Raw genomic sequence first — 16,453 nt, forward strand, 5'->3', positions numbered from 1 at the left:
ACCCATGTTTGTACCCCCCAGTTTGTCGATTGATTATCGAATTTTCCAGCCTGTCATATCTCTTCGTCGTTGGTTGTCTTCTTTCTATAATTTTGGATTCCAGTGAATCTACTTATTAATAAATTAAGTACAGGATCTGACCGGCTGATTAACACTTGATAATCTGTCAAAAAGCTGGGGCTTGTGCCCGTTCAAGTATGTTTGTACATCCTGGTTAGACACCAAACCCTTAACGATATCTACTTTGTATAAAATCTACAATATATTCAAGATTTTATATGTAGAAGGTATCAAAATGATAATTGTAAGAAACGAAAAAATCACATTTTAGGGCAGATATGCTAAGTGTCAGAGTACACTAAAGTGATCAAACCATCTTTTCAGTAGAATGTTCAGGAAATAGTATGGTCTTTTTGTGTCTATTATTTTAGTTGTAAGGTTTCAACACACAAAAATGTAAAAAAAACTTAGTTCTTACAAAAAAAAATACTGAAACCTAAGATTTATTACATCCATGGTTGATCCTGGAGTAACAATTCTTAAAGAGTGTTATATTTATTAAAAAAAACTTTTAATTCTGTAAATGTGTCTTCTATACTCTGATAAATCATGTTTATCTTCAAGGCACAAAAAGACCTTCGTAAATGTAAAATGTCTATTGGAAGACAGTATGATAATGTTAAATAGTTAGCTTAGTTCGAGGCACGGACTCTAGCTCGATGTAAATATAATTATATGTTGTAAATAGCGGTCTCTCCGCGGGACTAGCGTGATCTGACATCGGTTAAATGAAATACAGTATTTTGTAGCGTACGGTACGCGATTATGAACTTTCGTGGCACAAATCCGTTCGAAATCTTGAAGATATTTGCATAATAAATAAAGCATCAGTTGCTCGAATGCCTGATCAAAATGGGTTTTGTAGTTATCGGCAGCTAGTTAATTATTTGGCAACAAAACATCTAATTAAAGGAATTGACTTCACAATAACAGTCGCCAACCCAGTTGCCATTTAGCGGGCGTCCCATTGTGATCGACTTTCAACCAACGAAAGAAATTTCGAAAAGAACGGACGTGCCCCACGGAATATACAGTGTACAATGAGTAAAATATAATTTTATTTTTATTTATTTATATCACCTCTTAGATGTCACTGAATCTAGACTCCTAGTGATAATTCACCTATTTTAGATGAGTTAGAGTTTTCTATCTATAAGTACTATTATTAAAGTTTTACTCTCGTTGTAAATATTTACACTTCTACTCATTGTAAACTGTCCGAAAGGTGTAAATCTCGATACATGTTGTTTACATAATTGTGTAACGATGCAGTGATATTAAAAGTAATGAAGTTACATTTGTGTAACTAGTATATTTTATGTGAGACAAACAACTGTTTAGTTGCCATTTTAGAATCAAAACTAGTCTAATTAATAGTGTCTTGTGATTTGAAATTTTATAAATCGTTTGGGATCTTATTAAAATTTACAATTTGCATTTTTAGCTTCGTAACATTATGCGTCGATACTGCATTGTTATGAGTGTACACAGTCGTGTATTCTCAACTTAATGGTTATATACCGTGAACTTACGCTTACATTTGTAATTGAAATGCCTCAAATATTTTACGCGAATTATTTTTATGATGTGATAGTATAATGTTCTCGAGGCACCGCCGACTCTGTCTGGTGCGGGGAATCCTAGCAATACGACGTATGAGAAGCTAACAGATGGCTATAATCAGAATGGATGTTAAAGATTAGTACATTCTTATTCAAAAATGTTACGGCATTACTGTATCCACATTTCCATAGTGAGCAAGGGAATAATACTTTGTTATGTAGCAAGCTAGACTATGTCAAGACCAAAATGTATAGACAGGTGTAGTACCAATTGTAATGCCTTATCGCTTCTTTTCTGTAGTTCTGATGAAAGAGTTTATTTTTATATAATCATAGTATAATAGTAACAGATTTGTGACTGCAGAAAGCAAATATAATAACACATTCTCAGGAAGAATTGGCAGGAAAGTCTGACTCGTTTACAATTTACCGTTAGAACCGCTACCTGCTGGTTTGCATAATTAAAATAATAAATGCATACTGTCTCATAATTATGAAAAAATAATAAATTAACAACAGCGGGTCTAATCGTAAAAAATAGATAAAAATAATGTGATAAAAATCATTTGAATGTTATAAAAATCGAAAGCTTAATGAACGAAATTGTACATAGCTTACAAAATATAACGTTAAATGTTCAAATTTCAATAACTTTGCTTTGCCAAAATTCGAGTTAGGATATTATTAACACATTCAAGTCTCAAGTACAACATAGGATGTTATACTATCCAGTATCAGTCGCAAATGGAAGGAATGTAGCATAATAATATGCATATGAAATCATTTTTAAATATTGATATTTGCAGAATCTGATATACATATTTATTTACACAGATGATTTTTAGATAATGTTAGAGACTTTAAAGCTGATTAATGTGAAAGTTAAATAAAAATTATGAAATGTAACACCCAGACATTTCTATCTATGTACTTCACAAAATCTTAGCTAAATTAGATTGAGTTATTTACTATGTAAAACATGGAGAATGAGTTAATTAGGGGTGCGAGTAGTGGAAGCATTTATGTTACCGAAATAGATTTGAGCGACATCTATATGCAATAAACAGCATTTTGCAGTTTCACTTACAATGTGATCCTTATTGGATGGATTCACTAAAAAAACCTTCTCCCTAAAAATCTTTAGTAAATATTTTGTACTTACTGTATGAATTTAGTACATAGCAAATTGCTACTGAACGCGTATAGATGACGCCCAAAAGTGTTAAGTATTATTAATCATGGCGGCAAATATTATGCACCGATATTCTAATAATCTCGTATAAAAACTTTGAAGCATTTCATGTTAGGGGTATGAGGAACTTCGTTTGCCTGGCGGTGAGAGTAAATTGTACTTTAATTCCAGTAAATAGAAAATAGACTTTATTTAGAAAATGTTAAGGTACAAATTTATAGTAGGGAGAATCTGGCCAGTTTAGTGTTTTTTAAATTTATCCAGACAAAACGCATGAACAGAAGCGAACAAGATAACATCCCAAAGCCTTCATATTGTAAATGGTGTAAGAATTTTTTTATCACTTATGGCAAATGATTACTTTATTAAGTATGTAATTGTTATAAATTATATTTATCATGACATTATAAGCAAATTGAAATACAACATGTTTAAAATGAGATCTAAATGTTTTACTGGTACCAATAGGATTACTCCATAACGCCGTTTCCGGAGTTATCTATTAATTTTACTCATACTAGATAGCGGAATGAACGACAGTGACAAATAAACCCCCAAATCTGGGGACACAATAGTCACGTCACGTGACACAAAGTCATCGAGTGAGCAATAGGCAGCTTTCTTTGGGCTTAAGCGGTTCAAAGGATAATAAATATACACACAAAATCATAGTACATTTGTGCTTTTATTATTTTTATATACATAAAATATTAGCGATTAGTTGTTACAGTTTGAATCCAAATGGAGTGTACTTATTTTTATATTTTATAACATTTTCATTAACATTCTAACAAACTTCACTTACATGCAGTTTGCAATCATAAAACGAGCAAGTGGCCACCAAAGAGTTTTCGTCGAACATCCAATCCGCGCCGTACGCTATGCTCTCGTGTTCCTTGTACTCGGAGGCTACGGATAGCGACACCTCGTCGACAACCTGTAGCGTACGGAACCCCCCATACATGCAGGCCGCTAGTATGGTGTCTGGGCGGTAGGGGTGCCATTTTAGCCGCCAGATGCCGCCTCCAACGTGCTTCTCGGTGACACTCCGTTTTAGGGCCCGCGTGTCCCATAATCGCACTCTTTGGTCGTAACTGTTAAAAAATAAATTATTTTAATCGGAACTCATTTCAAATTAGATATTAGTAAATTATTTCCCAATAAGGAATAAGCTTGTTAGAGACTTCTCTCATAATACAAAAGAAAAAGTAAGCAGCAATTTCTTCAAGCGAGGACTTTATTAATCTACGCAAGCGAGCGACATCTAAATCACAGCGATTGAACAAATTAATTTTACCGAGCTTTTGTATTTTTTTTTCTTGATTTCAACATAAAAATAAAAAATCTTTTTATTTACTTTTACAGCAGGTATTTACTAATCTGAGGCTGGGGCCTACCTAGTAAGTATATGGATATACCTGTGGCAGGAGGCCCCGCTCTTCTTACACTGGTTACGATAATTAAGTACATAGGTAATCTTTAACACTAGTATGCAAAATAAATCATCTTTTTAGATTTCAGTAGAAGTTTTTTACAGAAGCAAATTCTTACAATTTTTAAATATTTAAATAACGGTCGATTCTCACTGTTTGTAAGTGTACGTGCGTGCATGTGTGTGTGTGTGTGTGTGTGTGTGTGTCATCTCTATAAATTACAACCCGATCGAGTTAACTGCGCACCTAGCGGCCGTGACGTCACATCGACGCTCTGGGACGGACGCGGCAAACGCGGGGAGGTGGGATAAAGTCGCATTCCAGCGAGGTGCGCAGTTAGTTCGAACGGGTTGTAGCTTATTGTTTAAATAATATTCCAACAAAAAGCATATTAAACACTAGCTTTCTGCCCGCGGCTTCGCCCGCGTGGAATTTTGTCTGTCACAGAAAAACTTTATCGCGCGCGTCCCTGTTTCAAAAACCGGGATAAAAACTATCCTATGTCCATTCCCGGGACTCAAACTATGTCCCTGCCAAATTTCATCGAAATCGGTTGCGAGGTTTAAGCGGGAAAGCGTAACAGACAGACAGACAGACAGAGGTACTTTCGCATTTATAATATTAGTTGGGATACACTACCGTGATATAAGTGAGCTGCCACACACTGGCGGATTGCAAGCGTTTTCAACACGGCGGCGACACGCGGCGGATACTTTAAAACCGCTTGTAATCCGCCAGTGTGGCAAGGCTCTAAATGTTTGATTTTATTCACATTCACACAAACCTTCCAGTCAAGAGCTGGTACTCCATATCAGTGTGTTTCCGCACACACGTGACCCCAGCCTCGTGGCTTTTGTTCGTGGCCACAGCTGCGTCAGACACCCTGATGTCGTAACACTTGAACAAGGTGTCATCTCCTCCTGAAATCACAATTTAACTTATTTAAATTTTGAAGTATAACCCATTTATCAATCTGCGAGGATTGGGAGAAAAGTAGAATAATAATGTAGGTATAGGAACCCAGTCAGTGCCTGAAGTAGTATGGGGGGGTGACATTGACATATTATGACATGATAGGGCATACAAATCTGAAGTCTCGCTGACGTTTGATCGCCACAAAATCCTCCCCCCGTGCCGCTCCCATACCTCAGGCACTGACTGTGTTAAGCAGCGCTATACCTATACAGGGTGTTAGGAAAATAGGTATATGAGCCGACACTAGCCCACGTTAACATGGTCATATAAATGGTATTGTGAAGTCAGAAAATTCATATCTTCATTTTAATTATTTAAATTTTGATACAAATCGATTTTATAAAATTTATTTTGTATGAAAATTAGAAAAATTAAAATGATGATATAAATTTTCTGACTTCACCATACCATTTATATGACCATGTTAAATAACATGGGCTAGTGTCGGCTCATATACCCATTTACCTAACACCCTGTATACTGTATTCGTCCAACCTGAATAAAACACGTCCGGATTCCAATAGTTGAAAGCAGCTGTCCACGCTTCGAAGCCGTGAGTGGCCCACGTCCCGACCTTCTTCAGGCCATCGTCTCCAATCTGCAGTACCGTCACAGCACCCTCTGAGTCACTGACCACCAGCATCGGATTGTCAGACGCGGTCTTATTAGTGGACCAATCGACAGATAGAGCGAGGATATCCTCTGCGGTACCGATTGATTCTTTTAACCACAGTTCAAGGCGAGTCCCTTCACAGAGTCGGTACAGCTCTACGAAGCCTTGAGAATTGACGACGCATAGCACTGGGTAATCCTGGATAGTATGGTAGCACCACTTCTGGTCCAGAACACCGACTGTGTTTATCTCCTGGATTGGGACAAGAGCAGTCGTGTCGTGGTTGATGGAAAAGAGGTAAATTTTCCCAAGTCTCTTTTGCTTCGTTGGTCCAGCTTCTGTAAATTATTAATCAGTGTTATCATCGCAGTGCCGCAAAATTTTTCTTAAGATGCGAATTCGATTCCCCGCTTTATAAAGGGCATACCGGGCATACTGAAACTTATTCAGAACAAAACTTCAAACACAGCATTGCTGATGTTGAAATGCATTCGCTTACCTTTTAACTGGTACGAGTACAGGCAGAGAAAAATATTTTTTATAGTTTTTTTTCAATGTTCAACGAGGAAGCTCTTGGACCTTATGTCATCTAAGTAACGACGTGTAAAAGCGCTTTTTTAAAGCCTATTTGCAAAAATAAATGAATTTTATGAATTTTATTTTATGAATTTAATGATGATCAGATTGCCAGGACATGGTTTTAGTAATTCCATTGCAACAAACCTTTTTCTTTATCTTCATTAGATAGGTGGTAGCAGCCGCAGACCAGCAGGTGCCGGTAGGGCTCCACGGGGCACCACTCCACGGAGTCCGCATTGAGCCCCGTGTGCCAGCGCAGCCGCGTCTTCCACTCCACTGCCATCTGCAATGTCAAATAGGAATTAAGTAATTTTAACGATATTTCATTCATACCAAAAAGGAAATGAAGTAATTTCTTTTTTTTATATTCAATTTTCGGGACATTCTAGAGATAAATTACAGAACAGAAAAAACGTTTAAAAAGCATGTACTGTTAACTGCGCACCTGGCCGCTGTGACGTCACATCGACGCTATGGTACGGACGCAAATGCGGGTAGTACGAGGGGGAGTCGCATTTCAGCGAGGTGCGCAGTTAACTCCAGGGTATTAACAAGTAGGTGTGTCGTTTTTTCTGTTCTGCGGGATATTATTCAAAATTAATAGACTTATCTGAGTGGTAGGCGAAGATAAAAACAGTTATTACTATTTAGACCCATTTATTCATAATAAAAATATGTCCATACATGAATAAATACAGCAAACTAACGCTATATCTCGTAGAGTGAAATGTATTCCACATTTATCTGCCACATTGTCAACACACATATTAATGTTAATAATTTGCTAAAATTTGTACTGTTTCATGGTTCGCCACTTACAATTACATTGAAACTATCAATTATTACTATCAACCTTAATAGCGGACACGAATAGCCAAAAACTGGAGATAACCGATAAAATGTGCCACCATAGATTTCATAATTTATGTGAAAAATTTCAATGAGCTACATTAAAAACCTAACAATGTTAAAGTAATATCATTATTAGGTAAAATTCTCGTTTAAAATAGATATTATTAAGAGCGTTTACGCCGTTTGGCGCAAAAACAGTACTTTTTCAACTCGTTACAATCATTAACCAGTAATACTACAAATATGTTATAGGCATAAATAGTTAGGCAATTTCGTCGTCTAAATAGTTAATTGAGAAAATATTGCGATTAGTTTAGCATTTAAGAATTCTATCAAGATAAGTCCACACAGGTTTTGTAAATTTCCACTTTAGCGTCATTTTACAAGCTGAAATTTTTATAAAAATACTGTGAAAACGATTTAACAAACATTTATATCCTATAGCATAGATCCTTGGGCAAATAGTTATCTGAGAAAAATTTTAGATTTAAGCATTTTACAATAAGAAATCACAAATTAAAAGAACGTGAAATACCCAAAAATCAAAGTGATTTTTTCACCAATATTCTTCCTTTATTCAACACAAAAATAGCTTAATATAATAGAAGAATATCTTATCTAAAATATTTACTTTGAAATTTAAAATAATACATTGTATTTTTTTTTCTATGAGTATTTGAAAAGTACTATAAAACGCCGCGCACGAATCGTTCAAATTCAGTCCGCCTCGAGGCGTTCCAGAGTGAGGTCACGTCGCTCGGTGCTCTGCTGACATGTGTCACGCGTACGTTGATCTTTGACAGATAGCTGGACTTTTATAGTGTATCCGCAAAATCTTGGTGGTAGATTTTGCGATCACGTGGTAATTAAAATATTTTATTGTTATTTTTCATTACAGTCTATTTTTACTACAAATTCTATTTCAGACGTAATGAAAAATAAAATTAAGTTATTTTTAGCGATGAAACGAAAACGAATGACGAAAATTTGGAACAGCAAGTTATGTATGTATACCTACTAATATTATAAAGAGGAATAATACTAATAATTTATTTGCCATAAATAGGTGGTTACAGAATAGTTAATAGGAATGCTCTGCCAGCAGGGTCCCACCTAGTTGTAGGGGGAACATACACAACATATTACAGTCGGAAAATCTTTGCGGTAGGTACCTCGGATTGTAGTTAGTTGGACAGTGGTCATTTGACGGCCACTTGAATCGTCTCACCCCTAAGCTTTTGGCTACCGCCGGCGCACTAAGCCGGTTGATGCCTAATCTCGGAGGCCCGGCTGCACTGAGTCGCTGACTATACTTTTGCGTCGCGCGTTATATGGTCCTATATGGGGCTCGAGTATGGCACAGTGCTGTGTAGTCGTGGAGCATCCTACTGTTCAAAAAAGCACAACGCGTGATATCACTGAGGCACAGGCTGAGGTAATTCGTGGATACCGCATAGTATCCGCAGTCCGTCTATTCCCGGTTGTGGACACTGACTATGTCCTTACTGAGGATAAATGGGAAACAAAATATTGTCATTAGTGGCGACGTATAACAATCCTACTAATATTATAAATGCGAAAGTTTGGATGTCTGGATGTTTGTTACTCTTTCACTCAAAAACTACTGAACGGATTTTGTTGAAACTTTACAGTATTATTGTTCATAAACCAGATTAACATAATTATAGGCTATAATTTATGACGATATGTGACAAATAAATTTCAATAAATAAATAAGACATATCTAAAAAGCGCAATCTATCGTCATTGGTTAAAATCTACAGCGCTGGACAAACTACTGTTTTTGACGTTCGTAAATATTCATGCGGAGCCGTGAAACGCCATCTATCAACATGATATCAAACAACAGATTTTACGAACTAAGGAGTAAAACGAGGTCCACGCGTACGAATTATTAATAAAATTAATAATATTTGTATTCATCTGGTCTTACTTGACTTTTACTTTACGTATGTCATACACGATGACATTTGCGTCAATATTTGTGTACGTCCCCACTAGGCATAATTGGGATGTATTTTTCTAATTTGTCATAAGTTGTGAGAAAGCTTGTAGCTACAACTGGGAAAGTATGTGTCACCACTGGTGACAATCGATATTATTTATGCCATTTATCCTCAGTGGCGACAAAGCTAGTGTCGACAACCGAGAATAGACGCCAGTTGCGAGGTGACCATAGGTCCCAAGGGGAAATGTACGTGTACGTGCACCACGAGAGGTGGAAACCAAAAGGTAGAGACTTGAGGATCTAGGCCCTAGAGTGCTGAAGGGTACGCCTGGCCGTCAGCCAAATTTTACGTCGCACCATAGAGGCAGTTCTGCCTGTATTGGAGGAGTGGGTGCGACGGCATGATCGCCTCACACAAAGGGCGACCCAGGTTCTACCGGGCCATGGGTGCTTCGGGCCATTCCTCCACCGTATAGGCCGAGAGCCTGTAGATGGTTGTTAGTTAACACTGCAGTCTTGGCACGTGAGTCACCGCAGCAGACTGACACGCTCCAACAGTGCCCAGCCTAAGCGAACGAGCGGCGGTTGGAAATGACCTCTCCCTACCAATCGGGAAGAGGCGTGAGATAGATAGATAAATTGTTTATTTGTTGTAGCACACTTTTTTTAATGCTTTTAACACACACTTTATGTATAGTTGCTATTGAAATTCAATTCAATATCGAAATAAAGTTAGTCAAGAAACACACTAGGTGACACCACTGGTATTTTGTTACACAGGTTAGTAATAATTTCAACAGTTGCAACATAACAAAAGTGACAAAACAACATAAGATAAAGATGACTAGCGTTTCAAATAGTTCCCTGCGTCAGAGTGATGTGTGCCGCAGCGATGCAAAAAGCAAAGAGCTCAGTATAAACACTACCCTCAAAAGGGCAGAACACTGATTTTCAGATTTTGCTAGAGAACACATGAAGCGTACAGGTACGGAATGAACCCGCTCGCTTTCGGAAACAATATCTACATTAGTATAAAATATATGATGAGACAAATAATCTTATGGTATAGTGTGCTTACTTTCTGTGAAGTGTTCTTTCACAGAAAGAAGCAGTGGAAAGGGGGAGCGAGAGGCCTCAGCCGACACTCCGGTTATCCGCCGCCGACACCCTGGGCGCAAGAGGACAGCTTATGGTCTCCAACTGTCCCTTCCTAACAGGCCTCGGTCGCTAGACTAGTGGAGGTGTCTGGTGGCGGCTAAGGACAAATGCTACAGGCAACAGCCAATGGCGATGTCCCGCGTTCCCTCATATCACTCATATGGATCATGGCAGAAACAGTCAGGTTTTTAGTGGGTGTAGGTAGGGGCTACCCACCTTCTGGTAGGAAGAACCCCACATAACCCACTAGCTGCCCCCGCAGCTGGTGGGTTATGTATAAAATATTCTCAAAATAGTAAAAAACCTTTGATAATTTACTATTTGATAAAGAATTTACGTATTTATTATTGATTAGGACTAATGTATACCATTATTTATAATTATGGAGTCGGTGTTGGAAGATTTGAAGATTTTATAGTTTCCTTGAGCTGTCACTTGACAGCCTGGCACACTTTTACGATGGTGGATCAAAGTATTTTGGTTTGACTATAGAGCGTGAGAACACGCACACAGTCATAATTATTTTAGTGTGAATAAAACTAGCATCGAAATTACCTAAACTTGACATGCCACGCTAGACGTAAACGCTCTTAATTATTTAAATTTATTAAATATGCATCACGCATTCTATGTTTATTTATTAATTGTATGAGGCAATTAGATCTACTTTTGTTTAATTTGTATTTTATTAATTAATATTTTAGAACTCAAGGCAAATCCGTATACATTTATTAGGTGAATTACCTATGTATTATACACCTTTATCATCTTTGTAAGATTCATTTGTTACATCAAAATAAATGTAAACCAGTGGCACCAACTAAACAATAGTCAAAATATTCAGTTACTGTTGAACAAAACTAAAAAATAGTTTGAAACTTATAAATAACTTTGAGAGAATAGATAATACATAATGATTAAAATATTATCAAAATATTAATTGCAATGGACTTTAAAGAATTAAGTTTAATAACATTTATGTAAGTACATACTCATTAATGGTAACTTATTTGATAAAGTTAAAACTATTTCGTAATTTCTTCTTAAAACTAGCTACTTTTAAAAGTATACTTTACGGCAGTTGGACCAACATATTATTTCCTACAAGTGTGGTTAAAGATGGGGCTTATTTCAGATGGTTACAACTATCTATTTCTGTCATTAAGTTACCAAATAAAATGGTACATTGTGTAAAAGGATGAACCTGCTTACCATCTGAAATATCCCAGGCTATTGGAGGCTATTGCATTTGTAGGATACATTATAAACTAAATTATATACAACTTAATCCTATAGAAAAGGAAATACCAAATCAATGAGCACATTTTTCTTATTCACTATGTTATTACACTATGTTGAGGTCACATGATTGGCTTGAGTTACATAAAATATAAGCAAATATTATAATATCAAATTAATATTGCTATGATATTCAAATTGTGTAACATTAGCAAAGCTATACTAAGTTCAGACACTGACTAAAGGGTGAATTGGTGGTATAGCTCAAAACACACCAGATTTGTACACATAGACATACTATGTAGCCTTTAGATCTAGGTAATCAAATATTACAAAACATTTGATAATACTTCCCAAGTTTTTTTTTTATATAAATGACTTGTCTTGTTCAGTTGAGTCACCCTTAAGTCTGCAGCTCTGAGAAACATTTCTAGCATTCAAATACAAACCTATGGACAATAATAATGTCCAATTAAACTTTATTCACTTTCAAAATACAAGCCTGAAATAACATTTTGACTCTATAAAACTCTAAAATACCTGAATATTTAAATATCTAGTTCTATTTTATTCAGTTGCTATAGTATAAAAACATCGAAATGACATCATTGCATAAACATACATATAAACATTAAAAATATCAATATTTGTTGAGTTTGAGGTAGATGTTCACAATAAATGTTGCGATCACAGCCTGTTTCATTCAGGACATTACTTCTGTTCACTGCAATACATTTCTATGTGAGGTATAATTGAATTCACAACTGCCAGGTTGCTTACTCACCACTTAACACTATCAAATATTGAAAATATTCAAATGCAACAAATTCAACTTCGAACAGCCTTCAACTAGACATTAGATGTAACATATTCTTTGGAATTCTACACCAGTTTCAAGAAAGATGTGAAAATGTTTGTTTTCAAATAAAGGCCAAACAATTACATTTGAATCAATCCTTATTTATGCCTACATACCCTGAATTATATATTACTTCTAACAAATTAGACCCTAACTCTGAGAGAACATTAAATCTTTTACACATAATTAATTTATTAAACCATGACAATATCAATCATAAAATTCACTTGAAATATATGACTATTCTGAATAAAAGTATACTGTTCTGGGACCTTTGTATAGTGAAACATTTGAGACATCACACTAGAGCATTCCATAGCAATAGATTATTGTTAAAGTGACAGACTGAATTGCAGACTATGGACTATGGCCTTCACATAGCCATTACTTATGATTTGTATCAGCAAAATTCTTACAGCAAATGGTAACATGTAACTGGCAGTCATTTGAACATGTCTATGTCATTATATGAAAAGCAATACCAAATTGTGGTACTGTAAATTGACTGTGATTACTTTAGGTTCAGCAAACTACTGTCGTGCTGACCGCTCAGTCTCGATCAGGCACTCTCTGACCAGAATGCGGGCGTGGACGATGCCGCGCTTTAGGCGCTCGGCGGAGCTGCGGCTCCCAGAGTAGCTAGGCCTGACTTCTTTACCCATTTCTTCAATAACAGCCAGTAGTTGCGCGTACTTCGAAGTGCCGTTGTCCTTATCTTTGCCGATCGAGGAAGGCGACGAGGCCGGCACGGTCGATATAGTCGCGTGACTGTTGCCGCCGAGCCCCAAGTCTTTATGCACATTCTTTCCACTCATCGGTATAGCGGTCACGGTCACGTCGCTCAGTTTGGATTCCACGGCCTGAATGTCCATCGCCTCCATCACTGAAAGAAACGCCGAATTAGAATGACACACAAAGCCGAAAAAAAACAGAAACGAAACCAAATACTTACCAAATCTAACTTAATACAAATAAACAATGAAAACACTAAACGGATTCTAGGGGAGCACGCGTCTCAATCTCAAACGAAAGATTCGGCTTATAAATTAGAGGTAATGTAGGACGTACCTACCTAATCCGATCACCTTCGGTCTCTCGAAGACAATGAATCGATGGCTGTAGAGCGCCGTCGCTTGAATTGATGTGTACAGAAAATGAACGCAGGAATGTATCAAGCTTTATGTAAATGCTAGTGATTTTCGTAAATAAAATCCGTATTTTATTAATTTTCTGCAATAAATAAACAAGTCCACAAATCACCACATTGACAACTTTATTATTTTTAATTTACGGCTCCTGTCAAAATGACCTTAACGATGATAAATAAAAAGCTTAGTTAATTTTTAAAGATGAAGTCGTTTAAATTGTATTAAAAATTAATTTCTTTCAGATGAATACGCATAAAATCTTTATATGGATTAAATTTATATATTTTTTAAATTAATTTGGATTGTTTATCTACGTTCCGTTATACGTAAAATGACGTATCAGCAAATCACAGAGCAAATCATTTTGCTGTCATCATAATGCGTTATAATATGTCATAATAGTGTTACCAACTTATCGAAAGTAATAATCGATTAAAAGTTCGAAACGATTTTAGGTATGATAAGTATACCTCGATTGAATATAAACAAACACTTTAAGCCTAGGCGCAGACCACCGACTTTTAATTAGCCGATAGTTGGGTCGGGCCTCGGGCTGTTAATCAGAGCCCCGATTACGGTAACTTTTAACGTCTACAATCCAGACACGCTTCTCGATTCTGCGATACGATTGGTCAAAACAGCTGACGTACGCTGTTGGACGACCAATCGTATCGCAGAATCGAGAAGCGTGTCTGGATTGTAGAAGTTAAAAGTTACCGTAATCGGGGCTCAGTTTCGGTATAGACATGTAAGAAAGTGCGCACAATACTATATTACATCGATTTGGTATCGGCAGATTCTTTATATAAAATAGAATTGGGCCCAACTATCGGTCAACCTAAATTTGGTACTTTCAATTACTGATTTTATGTTTAAATAATAATAATTATAGGGTAATATTATTATCATCCTCCTACTTATTAGTTTTGGAGTCATAAAAATATGTAACAATATATTCTTTCATCATTTATGTATTAATATTAAATAATTAATCTTAATATTTATGATTTATACAATTTCCAGCCATGATCTATAGGGAATAATCGATTGTTTGTATTTTAACTATTCCCACATTGTTCACTTTTTTATCGACAGATTGTCGACTAAACGACAGTCGACATGACATGACATCTCTAATGTCAAATTAAAAGAAATCGAGGCTGGGTATCGGTCTATCGGTTTTCTTTTTCTGCTTTTTGCTTTTGTCTACACGAAAACTATTTTTATGTGTTGGTGTGTTCTAAAAAGCGTATCCATGCCGCATTCCTAGACGAGAATAAATTATATTCGGGATAGCGTCAGCCGAGGCGCGTTGGCTGGATTGATCAGATGAATGTAAATAATATAAGAATAAGTGGTCGGTGTCAAGTGAATCAAGTGATTTCTCCGCCTACTGGAACGGATGGAATGAAGTATGAAGCCATCATTATGCGATTAGAGCAGTGCCCACGTACTGGGCTGTAGTGTGTGATGCAGTAGTGTGGTTTAGCGGTATGGCCGGAGAGGGCGAGCGCGCGTCGCGTCCCAGCTCCTTGTTGCTGGAGGCCGCGGCGCCGGAGCGGGAGCCGCTGCGCTTCGACGTGCAGCTGGTGGGAGCACCGCCCGAGGTGGAGCAGCTGGTCAACAACATCAAGCAGGTCGCCGAGGATTTTCTCTACCACTGGAAAACTTTTCCCATCGGTGAGAAATGCATTGTTTTGATTTCTATTTCACTGTGATTGTGTCAAAAACTGTGATAATGTTCTCATGGGCTTTTTTTTAATTTATTAACAAGCTTTGTTTGTTGTACTTTTAATTAATAAATTCACTAGCTATGTTATTCCAATTACCACATAAAAACAAAAAAGTTTTATAATCTTTATATTTTGGATATTTCATAAAATTCCCATTTTCTAAAAGCTAATGACTCGACTCACAATATAAACATGTTTTCACTTTCACACAATTTATTTTCAGTAATAAGCTTAAATAATTTATCTCTATGTCAATTACACAACATTGCCTCATACATTTCAACATGCTATATGATTGTTGAGATAAAGAATTTCTTAATTGGATAATTTAATGGTGTATAAACTTGGATTTGAATGAAAGTCTGTAATATTATTCACCTGTCTGGCTTTAGTTTCCTTGGTGGCTTTTCTGTCTTCCAGATACTTTGACAGCTACTTAACATCATCATCATCATATCAGCCATAGGACGTCCACTGCTGAACATAACCCAATGCTTTCCATGCTACTTAACATAATGATAGCATAATAGGTCATTACAAAAAGACTAGACAAAGAAAGACAAATACCAATAATGTGATAAGACTTAGCAGTTTGTTTTGTAGTATTTTGATTTGGTTTGGTTGTGACTTTTTTTCTTAATATTATCTAACACAGTATTCTGTCCTTAGACAGAATTAGTATTTATTATAAAAATATATTGCTCTATTGGTGATAGTGATATATGTGTGTTGGAGGAGGAAGAATATATCTAGTTATTTTTATTAAACAAAAACATACATCAAACTCACATCCTGCTTTGCAAAATGGTAGCCTGAATGATTAGGACTTAATCGGGATTGAGATCTGTAGTACAGTAGCTGTTTACCACTAGTAATCTGAAAGACTGTCAAACTTATTTACAGAACAAATATTTAATAGCGCTCTGCTGTAACATTTCTACACTACTATTGGCAGAATGTGCTGAACTCCCAGAAATAAGGCTGCCACTTTTTCAGAAATACATAGATGTTTTTTACCCGACTGCGCCAGAAGGAGGGTTATGTTTTTTACATTTCAATAACCATTTGTATCTCCACATCC

At 36.4% G+C, this 16,453-nt stretch overlaps 3 protein-coding genes across 3 annotated transcripts in view; 1 reads left to right on the top strand and 2 right to left on the bottom strand.

Moving 5' to 3' along the window:
* Nucleotides 1-89: 89 nt before the first annotated feature.
* LOC135074386 (diphthine methyltransferase) lies at nt 90-13,844 on the bottom strand. The gene is made up of 5 exons (XM_063968661.1): nt 13,564-13,844; nt 6,559-6,697; nt 5,718-6,173; nt 5,032-5,167; nt 90-3,908 (listed from the first exon to the last, which is right to left on the bottom strand). The coding sequence occupies exons 2-5, from the start codon at nt 6,695-6,697 to the stop codon at nt 3,602-3,604; spliced, it is 1,038 nt and encodes a 345-aa protein (XP_063824731.1). The 5' UTR covers nt 13,564-13,844; the 3' UTR covers nt 90-3,601.
* LOC135074387 (cyclin-dependent kinase 2-associated protein 1-like) lies at nt 10,990-13,650 on the bottom strand. Its single transcript, XM_063968662.1, has 2 exons — nt 13,560-13,650; nt 10,990-13,374 (listed from the first exon to the last, which is right to left on the bottom strand). Exon 2 carries the CDS (start codon nt 13,370-13,372, stop codon nt 13,022-13,024), a length of 351 nt encoding a protein of 116 aa, XP_063824732.1. The 5' UTR covers nt 13,373-13,374; nt 13,560-13,650; the 3' UTR covers nt 10,990-13,021.
* A 959-nt stretch (nt 13,845-14,803) lies between the features above and the next one.
* Nucleotides 14,804-16,453, top strand: part of LOC135074798 (uncharacterized) — a 33,423-nt gene continuing 31,773 nt past the window's right edge. The window contains exon 1 of the mRNA XM_063969179.1: nt 14,804-15,319. Within this exon, the coding sequence (XP_063825249.1) occupies nt 15,133-15,319 (187 nt within the window). The 5' untranslated portion in view covers nt 14,804-15,132. The remainder of the gene's footprint in view (nt 15,320-16,453) is intronic.

Source organism: Ostrinia nubilalis, chromosome 9, assembly GCF_963855985.1.
Source record: "Ostrinia nubilalis chromosome 9, ilOstNubi1.1, whole genome shotgun sequence".
Lineage (NCBI taxonomy): Eukaryota > Metazoa > Arthropoda > Insecta > Lepidoptera > Crambidae > Ostrinia > Ostrinia nubilalis.

What these genes read in the sequence shown, in the direction of transcription:
- LOC135074386 (XM_063968661.1), bottom strand. Translation starts at nt 6,697, where the DNA reads ATGGCAGTGGAGTGGAAGACGCGGCTGCGCTGGCACACGGGGCTCAAT. An exon ending in TAATGAAGATAAAGAAAAAG is followed by an intron (nt 6,174 to 6,558) that starts GTTTGTTGCAAT and finishes AATAATTTACAG; the next exon opens with AAGCTGGACCAACGAAGCAA. An exon ending in TACCAGCTCTTGACTGGAAG is followed by an intron (nt 3,909 to 5,031) that starts GTTTGTGTGAAT and finishes ATTTTTTAACAG; the next exon opens with TTACGACCAAAGAGTGCGAT.
- LOC135074387 (XM_063968662.1), bottom strand. Translation starts at nt 13,372, where the DNA reads ATGGAGGCGATGGACATTCAGGCCGTGGAATCCAAACTGAGCGACGTG.